The 11491-nt window shown below is 44.2% G+C and overlaps 1 protein-coding gene across 1 annotated transcript; it reads right to left on the reverse strand.

Annotated features, from left to right (window-relative positions):
- Window positions 1–6054: 6054 nt before the first annotated feature.
- LOC149347403 (uncharacterized) lies at window positions 6055–10729 on the reverse strand. Its single transcript, XM_089541577.1, has 2 exons — window positions 10691–10729; window positions 6055–7577 (listed from the first exon to the last, which is right to left on the reverse strand). Exons 1-2 carry the CDS (start codon window positions 10727–10729, stop codon window positions 6318–6320), a joined length of 1299 nt encoding a protein of 432 aa, XP_089397703.1. The 3' UTR covers window positions 6055–6317.
- Between the last annotated feature and the right edge of the window lie 762 nt (window positions 10730–11491).

Consider the following 11491-nt stretch of genomic DNA (forward strand, 5'->3'; position numbering starts at 1 on the left):
ACCAATGGGTAACGGTTTTGATGATAGCAACGACGTTAATAGAACAAAAAAATTCAAGACTGCCATCGGGTGATCTGCGGATATATTTATAGTTATATTAAAATCTTACATTATTTGAAAAAAATTCCGTTCATCAATACTTTTGTCCAGAATTGATGGCTATGCTTTTCACGCAAATACGCTTACTGCCAAGAATGGGTGTTTTCATTACTGAAACACGATGGCGGCCCATTTGGCCCCAGACAAAGGTACAAAAAAAATTGCAATGAACAGAAATTTGCGCTTTAACGGTCTCCCGGCGTTGTCCTTTTTTTTTCTTTTGGAGACTCACAGTAATGTCCATTACGACTCACGCACGATAGAGTCGTCTCGCGTCCCGAAATTCAGTGCAGCTCCTGGATGTAATTTTACGCTGTCGCAGACTCCGCCCAGCCAGACAAATCCGGTATGCGTGGTCACGTTTTCTGTCGTGCGTCTGCTATATTTATCCTGCTCGGTGGGGCATTTCGATAGGGACAGGGCTTTCCTCGATTACTAGGAGTCGAGGAACGGAGTTGGTTGGTCTGAATTAGAACTACTATTTATGAGACCCGTCATGTGACCATAAAGTGATTTAGCATAGTCGGGAGAGCCGTACGGCGAATGCAGTAAAGTGTTGCCGGTTCTGACGTTGCCATGCTCAGTTGCTTAGCCGCATTTGGCGCAGGGCCGTATAGTCAGCGTATTTACCGTACAACGGTGTTAAAACGTAAAAACATCAATATAGCTGCAGCTTGTGAAGACGGCCAACAAAAATTGAAACCAAGCAAAGAGTAGGAGAAGGTTTGCTTTTGAACTATTTGTCGTGTTTATTAAAGTTAAATTAGCAGTGTAGTCAGTTTCTGCCAGAAAGATAATTGATTAGAAAGTCGGAGAAAAGATAACCACATGCCACCCGTGGGATCCGAAGTCACACCTCTTCATATCGCGTACGGTGCTTTATAGCAACTGAGTTACGGTGGCAGCTTGGTGCTGAAGGGGAGGAAGAACAGCGACTTCTAATCTCCCAGGCGGTCGACATGCTCGGCCTGTAAATTATGGACGAATAAAGGTCTACTATTACTACTACTACGTTGCGTGCAGCGTAACCTTGAAAATGTTCACCAGCGTTGGCTTTCTTCATATGTATATCTAACGAGCCTGTCATTTCACTACCCACGTCTACTCATCAGCGACAACTTAAAGGGGTCGAGACGCAACAGAATCCACTGGCTGATAACGCGTGGTACGAAATATCCAGGCCTAATTTTGGCAAACAGCATATTCTTCCCACGGGTGATAATTAGGGGACGACTAGACGAGGCGCAGCCTGGGTTGCGATATCGAAAGGAGCCCGTCGAGTTGTTGTAGCACATCATGTCGTCACTTCCGGTTTAGTGACGTCACTTCGGGTCGTGACTTCCAGTCGCCACTTCCGGTTTAGTGACGTCACGCTCATTCAGTCAGGAAGAGTCGTGGCACAACATGCGTGTCATGACCACGTATCACATATCATTAATGACGTTACCATATATGATGACATCAGTTGTGACACTGGATGGCGACACCGCCAAATGGCCCAACGAGCTCCTTGTGCTCTCATATAAGAGGAAAATACACGTGAACAGAAGTACGGCCAAACGTTTTTGTAATCTTTAGAGTGCGGTTGCGAGGCTCGGGGGTGTCAGTCGGTGCATAAAGTATGCATCTTTATTCAAGCCCCGTTCCAATTAAGAACATGTCTGGGAAAATGTTACGTTAAATCGTGGGCGGCTTGAAGAAAGGTCGGACCTCTTAAGTCTGCGTTTAATATCAAAATTTTTTCTTGGAAATTTGCAGACTCCTGCTAGGAAGCGAGCGGCGCGATTCTGAAAAGCTTTCTGGCTGTTAATGAGAACTTGAGGGGGCAGGACACACATTAGGCAGGCGTATACGAGGATAGGCCAGATATTGCTCAAGTACAATTTTTGAATGTTTGAAATTTTTCGTATTAAAATTTATATTTCAAGTTAGGTCTCAAGAAAAGGCAATTCCCAGGTATTTAGCTTTATTAGCTTGAATTAGAGGCTGACCTTTATGTAATACCGTGACTTAATATGGTGTTGCCCACAGGGGAACGGATATAACTACACTTAAACATACTGAGGGACATACACTAACGGCATACGCTATCCAGGTTAGTCCGTAGAGCTGAGCGGTCTGAATCGTCTTTAATTTCAAATTATACAACAAAGACACCCGCTTACAGCCTGTTATCTTAGGTTAAGCAGTTGCAAATATCAATGATATAGATTAAAAACCCAGGCACACGGACCTATAACGGAGCCCTGAGGTATTCCGGAGGGCACGGGAGCGGCGGCTAACTCAAAACCATTGTCACTTTCCGTAAATGGTCAGTGGGGCTGTTCTGTAGCGGAATGAAGTGCATTTTAGGGAGGTAAGCCTGGAAGGGATAATTTATGAAACAGGAGGCAGGACGTAACGCACATTGTGGAAGGCTTTACGGAAATCAAGTAGAATGCAGCCGCTCTAAAAACAACAAATGAGCTGAATATGCCTTCGCAGAACCCAATTAGTTGTGCAATACAGGATCATACTGATCTATCCCAGCAAACCAAAAACCTCTCAGAGACGTCTAGCTAGACGTCTCTGAGAGGTTTTTGGTTTGCTGGGTATAGTCGTGATGACAATCAACAAAAGAATTGTTATTCTGAAGACGGGCAGAAACCATTGTCAGCGACTCAAAATTGGCGATACGTAACTACGCGTTGGGAAGAATCTCCCCACAAGCAGCATGGATTCTGCTAAATCATCAGCCCACGCGGCGCATTCGCCTAATCTGGACGCCTGCTCATGCCTCCCTTGCTGGCAATGAGGCTGCTCATAACCTAGCTCGAGAACTGTCCCGCCGAGCTGGGTCGTGCAGCCCACCCGCCCTATACTCCGGCAAGGGCAGGTTGTTTTCTTAAAGAGAAATCCTGCATCACTACAGGCTTGCAAGACTCAGATCCCCCCTACCAGTTGAAACGCCCTCCAAACAAAAGGCCAAAGCCTGGCGTAAACTTCAAACTAACACCTATCCAAATCCCCAATTGTGTAGCTTCTATTCGGAATTTATTTATTTATTTATTTATTTATTCAAAATACCCCCAAAGGCCCTCATTTGAGGGTATTACATGGGGGGGGGGGAGTAAGTACAAAGCATTGTTATAAGGTTAAAAATATTGCACTAAAATAAAATAGAAATCACACAATATTAATCATAAATAGGCATTCACAGAAAGGGTCGCAACAATGCACATAAAAGCAAAATTTGAGCATAAATAACAGCACCGCTAGAAAAAGAAAAAGACGACACTGGAAAAGGTGCGCTGAAGTACAAAACAAAAATTATAAAATAAAAAGAAGACAAGGCAGAAGAAAAGAACGCTAAAAAAAATACCTTTTTAGTTGTTGAAACATGAGTGCATAAGATGTTGGAATTTATTTAGATCAGATTCTGTGGCAATTTCTGATGGCAAAGCGTTCCATTCGGTTATTGTGCGTGGTAAAAAAGAATAGGCATAATGGAATGACTGGCAGTTAATGCGTTTAACTTTGTAAGGATGATCGCGACGTGGAAAGATAACTGGCGGTGGCTGAAAGAATTCATCATGAAGGGAAGGATGGTGATAAAGCTTGTGGAAGAGTGATAGACGGGAAATTTTTCGGCGCAGTGCTAAGTTATCTAACTCGGCTTTAGTCTTCAATGAGGTGACGCTGGTGTAACATGAATAATCAGAAAAGATGAATCGCGCAGCACGGTTTTGCAGGGCTTCGATGTTACTGATATAATTCTGATGAGGATCCCAAATGGTAGACGCGTATTCGAGTTTCGGACGGATTAATGTGGTGTACGCTAGTTTTTTTACATGTGTCGCGGCCTCTTTTAAATTATGTTTGAGAAGTCCGAAAGTACGGTTAGCGGAGGCAAGAGTGAGATTAATATGATGATTCCATGATAAGTCGGATTGAAGGTTAATGCCAAGATACTTGTAACTTGTGGTGAATTCTACGCTATTGTTATCAAGAAAGTAGGCGGTAGGAATACGTGGCTTGTTGGTGAAAGACATGAGCTTAGTTTTGGAGATTTAAAGGCATTAACCAATTAGAACACCATGTGCTTATCGCTTCAAGATCAGACTGCAGTGGCTAGCTGTCAGTGTTACAGGTTATACGTCGATAAAGCACACAATCGTCAGCAAATAGTCTGATTCTGGACGTCACGCAATTGGGTAAGTCATTAATATAGATGAGGAAAAGTAAAGGTCCCAGTACACTGCCTTGTGGAACTCCAGACGTAACATTAGCGTAACATGAGTTAGAGTTGTTAACTGATGTGAACTGAATTCTAGATGAGAGAAAATCTGCTATCCATGCAATAATATTAAGGTGAATGTTCAGTTGGGAAAGTTTAAGCAACAACCTTTGGTGTGGAACGCGATCAAATGCTTTAGAAAAATCTAAAAATATTGCGTCAACTTGAAAACCAGCGTCAATCAGTGCATGAATATCGTTAATAAAACCGGCAAGTTGGGTGTCGCATGAGTAGCCCTTGCGAAAACCGTGCTGATGATCGAAGATAATGTTATTATCTTCAAGGTAGTTGATGACCTGAGTATGTATAATATGCTCGAGTAATTTACAAACTGTACTTGTTAAGGAGATGGGACGATAGTTAAGCGGAGAAGCACGATCACCTGATTTGAAAATTGGTATTATCTTAGCTATGCGCCAGTCGTTAGGAATGGTGCCAGTTGATAGCGACTGGGAAAATAATGCGGTTAACATGGAACAAATGCTATGTGATGTATTCCTTAAAATTTTATTATTGAAGCCCATATGATCAGCGCTAGAAGATGTTTTGAGATTGTTTAGTAGAGATAAAACACCAGGCTCACTGATGACTATCTCGTCCATAGTTAGTTCCACTAGGGCGCTTAATGTAGGCAAGGAAGTAATGTCTTCATCTGTGAACACAGTTACAAACGCATCGTTAAGAAGTTGAGCGCACTCTGAATCAGGGATGGGAACACCAACAGAATCTGTAAGAGTGATATGTCAGGTCGAATTGCTGGGTTTACCACACGCCAAAAACGGCGAATATTATTTTTCAGCATGGACGACAAGTCATGAGAAAAAAAGTTGCGCCGAGTAGATTTTAATAGTGCCTTATAATCCTTTTCACATGCTCTGTATTTGTCATGTGAACTCACAAGACCATTCAGTTTTGCCTGTCTGTATAGTTTTTTCTTTTTGTTGTTCAGCCGCCGAAGACGGTTGGTAAACCAAGGAGAACTGCTATCACAGGTAATGGTTAACATGGGAATGAACTGGTCGATGAGATCATTGAGGGCAGTTTTAAAAAGGATCCAGTTCTGCTCTATAGAGCGAGAGCAGAAATCATGCAAATATTTATCAGAAAACATTAATAATTCTGCATTAATTGCATCAAAATTTGCTTTGCCGTAACATCTTATTTTCTTTTTAGTAGTTATCTTATTACTAGCGCGAAATTTAATGTACCCAGTGATAACATCGTGGTCAGAGATGCGTTCCTCATGAGTTATGCCTGAAAATATATCAGGTTTGTTTGTGAGAACTAAGTCAAGTACATTGGAAGAGGCTTTAGTTGATCGTGTTGGTTGGTTAATGAGTTGTGTTAATGAAAAATCAAGGCAAGAGCAGAGAAAAGAATGTGCTTCTGCATCTGTGTCCACTACGGAAAGTGTTGACCAATTAATTCTTGGGAAATTAAAATCTCCAAATATAATAACAGCGGAATTAGGAAAACGCGCATACATTTCACTGAGCACCCGATGATATTCATCTGAAAACGCACCAGACATATCGGGAGGACGGTAGAAAACGCCGATGATGACACGAAATGCACCATCATTCAAAGAAACCCAAACACATTCATGGAAAGAATCGATAACGATAGGTGTGGCAATGAAATCTTCCTTTATCGCGATGAGAACACCGCCCCCCCTTCGCAATTGTCTATCGCAGCGAAAAAATTTGAAATTGCAAGCACTGCTAAAGATGTTGACATCATGAATAGTGTCGTTCAGCCACGTCTCAGTTAGTACCACTAAAGAAGCTTGACATGAATCGATGAAAGATGATAGTGCAATACCGTTAGCTACAACACTTCTAATGTTGGTGTACAAAAACAGCCATTCGTTATAATTACCACAATGTAATTTGGCAGGTGAGGTGGTCGATGAACTCAGGTTAACGGAAACGGAGGGAGGACGTCATTCGCCATCCTCGCGCCCTGATACAAGAATGGCTCGACTTTCGTTGGTGTTCCACATGTAAAGATCATCGTTAACGAAGAGCTTGTTGAAAACGAGTCGCACTTTATCCCCATCTTTCTTAATAGATTTTGAAAACTGGATAAGCTTCCGTCGCTTTTCGCGAACGGCTTCGGAGTAATCGCGCGAGATGCTTAAATTAGTGTTTTTTAACTTATAGCCGCGGCTCATGACAGTGTCAACTTCCCTTTCATTAAAAAATTTGGCTATGATAGGCCGCTTTTTCTCGGAAGAAAAGCGGCCCACGCGATGTGCTCTAGAAACAGATTCAACAGTAAGCCCAAGTTTTTCTTTACAAAAGTCATTTACGAGACGTTCAGACTCCTCCCAAGTTTCCGACTTCTCTGGATCATCTATACCGTAAAATAGAACATTGGATCGCCTAGAGCGATTTTCAAGGTCGTCAATTTTTTCCTGTACAATTGCGAGACCCTTGTCACTGTTCACCACGAGCTCAGCAGATGGTGCGGTTGCAAATTTCTGCTCTAGATCGTGAACTCGCTTTGTTAGTTTTTCTAAGTCAATTTTTAAGTCTGCATGAATCTGAAGCACTTTGTTGACAGAGTCTTGAAGGACTGCATTGCTAGCTTCAAGGCGTAAGATGGAACCAGCCACAAGGTCCAGCTTTTCCTCTTGAGCCTTAGTCATGGGTCCCGGGTTTAGATCGACATCGCCTCCCAAAACTAGCAGACACCATAAATAGGATACACCAGCGCGGAAACTTTTCAAAACATGAGGTGGCCACGACACCGCTAAAAGACAGACGTCATCGTCACGGTAAGAATAAGCGTCATAGTAACCAACCTGTAGATACATCAGTGGTGAGCGTGGGATCGCAGTGGCGGTGCCGTGGCCCAGAGGGGCGTCGAAAGGCGCGCACTTTTGTACCGCCCGATCAGCAGTCAGAGTCCCACGTTGCCAGACGGAATCGACCACTGCGTCCAGAAGTGGCGGAGCATCCAGAATAAGTGACGCAGGCAAAAAACATGTTGATAGGCCGCAGTCGGTTGACGTACACGCGCCGAGCTGGGAGCTTGTATCGTTGAGGCATTCCGTCTTGTGCATCGTCCATGGCCGGCCCAGGAAAATCAGCAGCAGCCCCTGTAGATACATCAGTGGTGAGCGTGGGATCGCAGTGACAGGTTGTTTTCTTACAGAGAAATCCTGCAGCACTACAGGCTTGCAAGACTCAGATCCCCCCTACCAGTTGAAACGCCCTCCAAACAAAAGGCCAAAGCCTGGCGTAAACTTCAAACTAACACCTATCCAAATCCCCAATTGCGTAGCTTCTATTCGGAAGGACTCTACTCAGACAAATGCAAACATTGTGATAACAAAGCCGATATAAATCATATGAACTGGAACTGCCCGCAGCCCCTACCCGCGAGTCGATTCATTGCCGACTCTGATCATTGGGAGGCTCTATTGCTCAGCCCCGACTCGGGGACACAGATCAAGCTCCTCCAGCTGGCTGAATACGCCGCCGCGATGCCCAAGGGATAGCGGCCGCCGTTTAAGCGGGGGGCGACTTCGGGTCGCTCCTCTCCATCGGCTGGAAATAAAGTTTCACCACCACCACGGGCCCAGATATTCGCGCAGACTGCGTATTGTACTGTCGAACACAACTCAAGAACGAATCGGTAAACGCCCCTTAAAGGAGCCCCTTCAGCCATCGGCGAACACCGATTCACCCCCTTCACCAATTCTGATACCTCTAGCGTATAAATGGCTGCGTGAAATCGCAAGCGTGAAATCGTAGGTAGTGGCAGATGAACGGGGCATAACCACGGCTTCGACGGATTAATCGCGGCGTCATAAAAATCCGTCTTACGCCATTTGCTGGATGGCTTCCTTTCGAGTTGTATCTGCAAATAGTGTCTCACTGAAAACGCTTGTTAAAAAAGAAATGGGCATGAAGTTTTACACATTCTCTTTAGGTTCATCCTTATGAATTGGTACTACGTTTCCTATTTTGGAATCTTGGGGCAGTTCAAAAATATTTAGTGATGCTAAAATAATACAAGCTGGAAAAGCCGTAGAAAACTTGATAGATCTGTCTTGAGAGTCATAATAAGTGGCTTGACTTTACACTGAGACCCGATGGCAGTCACATGATTTCAGAACTGAGCAATTATACCAAACTTTACTCAACTAAGCCAGGCAACTGTAACAGCAAATCATGTAGTCTTTTTTTTTCGGTATATACATTTATCATTTAAACGCGCAAATATGTTGGAAAGCAGCGGGAACCTTGTATCGTACGCTATTCCCTTGTTTTAGCCCCGCTCATGTGACTTTAATCTGGCTACACGAAAACAAGCCACCCCACAGCGAGCTAATAAAATTAGATCAAATTCACTTAAACAATTAGGCATGAGGCCCGCCGTGGTGGCTCAGTGGTTACGGGGTTCGGCTGTTGGCCCGAAAGACGCGGGTTCGATCCCGGCCGCGGCGGCCGAATTTCGATGGAGGCGAAATTCTAGAGGCCCGTCTACTGTGCCATGCCAGTGCACGTTAAAGACCGAGGTGGTCGAAATTTACGAATCCCTTGCCTAAGGCGTCTCTCATAGCCTGAGTCGTTTTGAGACATTAAACCCTAATAAACCTAAACCAAGCATTCATGCATCATGCCAAATGATTGTTTAACTTCGAAGAGCCCATTCAGAGCTTCCGGATTTTGGAGGCTGTTTTTTCTGCGTTTTTAGAAAATAAAGTCCAACAAACAAGCATATCGTGTTTGTGTGTGTAGTTGAGGAGAAACCAGACGCTTATTAATTGTCTCCCTCAAAGCCGACAGCTGAAACGCACCATGAGGGAAGGGCAAAGGAGGGCATTTGGCGAGGAAGACGCTGTAGCGGAAGGCTTTGAATTAATGAGTGAACCTAATTTTCGTCAATATTTCGACGTTGAATCCAACAGATTGCTTAACACGCATTTGTCTTTGGAGTGCTGACTGTTTCGCCGTCGTCACATTTTTTTTTTGTTTTACTGTACGCTTATACATTTCTAAAATATATCATCATTAACCCTTTATAACACAGCGTCTACGATTGTGACCGGGTCTTTTCAAGCTTTTTTCAAAGAGTTAAGAGCTATTTTCACGTCGTCAGTAAAGCCGGAAACATTTCAAATCCCTGCTGAACAGAATTCTAGGCAAATTTCAATTTTAGGAAAAAGGACAACTTCCAAAAACAAGAAATACACATCATGTACTACTTCGAAAAGTTCTACAATGGGCCTAAGAGGGGCTGTCTACTGCTGTAAATTTTTTCTTATCTCACAAGGTGGAATGCTTTACCAAAGAACACAGTAGCTGAGTTTTTTTTTTTTTGCGGAATCTCCTTTGTATAAAGAAAATAACTAATTAGGTGTAAATGTGGTTTTTGACCTGAAATTCCGTCAGCGTGGAAGTATGCGCCGTGAGTATTTTGAGCCATTCATGTTGCTTGTGTGAAATAGAACGTTGAAAATATATGCACAAAAATTTTCAGATTTTGCTTGACAGCAGAACATATAATGCGTGTCTTGAAGGGTTAAGCGCCTTTTCCCCACGAATAATATTCTCCCTTGCGGCGATGAACATCAACCTATAGAGAGATGTCGCTTATTGATTTGGACTAAACTGTCTCTTATTGATTTAGGCGCTATTGATCTGACCCATCTGCCTGATTTATTTAGGTGCGCGCTTCAAAACGTTGTGCGCGTATAGCGCGCAGCATATGCACCACACGAAAAACAATAAATGCATACATTTTAACACAAGGAAATTATTACTGGCTGTATAGTCGAACCACGGCGGATAAGTTGAGGTTTGTTCTAAATTATCATGAAAATATGTCCGCAGACTTTCCATTTTATTTTGCATGTTATTAATGGCATGGCGTAAACTGTTCCAAGTGGCGAGGTTTTTGCAATGCCATTACTTTACTTCTCATAATCTGTAGCGAGTGTGGGCCACGAATAACAATGCATTTCAGAAACACAGTTTACACCTTTGCGCCAACGGTCGAACGGCCTAAAGCGTCAGTCACCAAGTCATCCAGTTCTCGCCGGTACACGCGCTTTGCAGTCACGTTTCTCGTATACGCGTATGGCTACCATTCAAACCGAGATTTCCCGTCAGTTTCCCCCAGCTTTGCGACTACTTTTGGAGGATGGTCGGATGACTTCGCGGATAAACGAAAGAGAAAAACATATCAAGTTTAATTCAGTTTTATGTGGACTCATACTCGGCGGGTACTGCAATGCATAATTCTCATCCTAAAGCAAGCACTGAAAGCGGCTCTAAATCATTCACACATAATTAAACTTACAGGGCGAGTCGAGACGGTGAACGGGGAAAGCACTCGCATACCTGAAAGATGCATGCGTTTAAGGCAGCGCGGTAAGCACAGTTCTCTTCCTGGCTTTCGAGATTGCAATTTTCTGTACACGTGGCGAACGCATGGACCGCGTCTCTGCCTATGCATTTTAACTCAGCCACCAGTGTGGCCTGAGTCTATCCTAAAATAGCACCAGAGGACAAGTCACCCTAAACTTTATTCGTTTCCGCATTGCTGTTCTCTGGGGCGTTTTGCGCGGTCTTTTTGGTGCAGCATGCTGGGAGAAGCTTGGGCGTAGTTTTGGCATAAATCCGACATTAGATACTTCTAACTTTAGCATATCGCGAACCACCACCGCCCCCGCTTACTGCGTACCGTACCCTGCCATTGGATGGATGGATGGATGAAAAACTTTATTATGCAAGCGAGTTTGGACCGTGCAAGGTCTCAGGGCCACCGCACAGCCCTCACATTACGCGCATGTGTCCAGGCCACGTAGGGCCATGACACTGGCACACCGGTTCACACAGCAAAGTTGCGCGTCCGGGTCCTGCGACGCAAGGAGGGCCTCCCATTCCTCCCATGTACCGATGGCGGGCTGTCCCTGCGGGGGAGGATCGGCAGGGCAGCCGAAGAGGATGTGGTCCAGGGTGGCGTGCGGTTCTCCGCAGAGAGTGCACTGTGGGGAAACATGGCGGAAGTAGGATAGAAGCTGAGGGGTAGGAAGAATCCGGGTCTGGAGTCGCCTCCAGAGGATTTGTTGAGAGTGGGATAGGAGGGGGTTGGGAGAGG

This window comes from Amblyomma mixtum, chromosome 4 (assembly GCF_055824585.1).
Source record: "Amblyomma mixtum isolate Tamu chromosome 4, ASM5582458v1, whole genome shotgun sequence".
NCBI classification, from domain to species: domain Eukaryota; kingdom Metazoa; phylum Arthropoda; class Arachnida; order Ixodida; family Ixodidae; genus Amblyomma; species Amblyomma mixtum.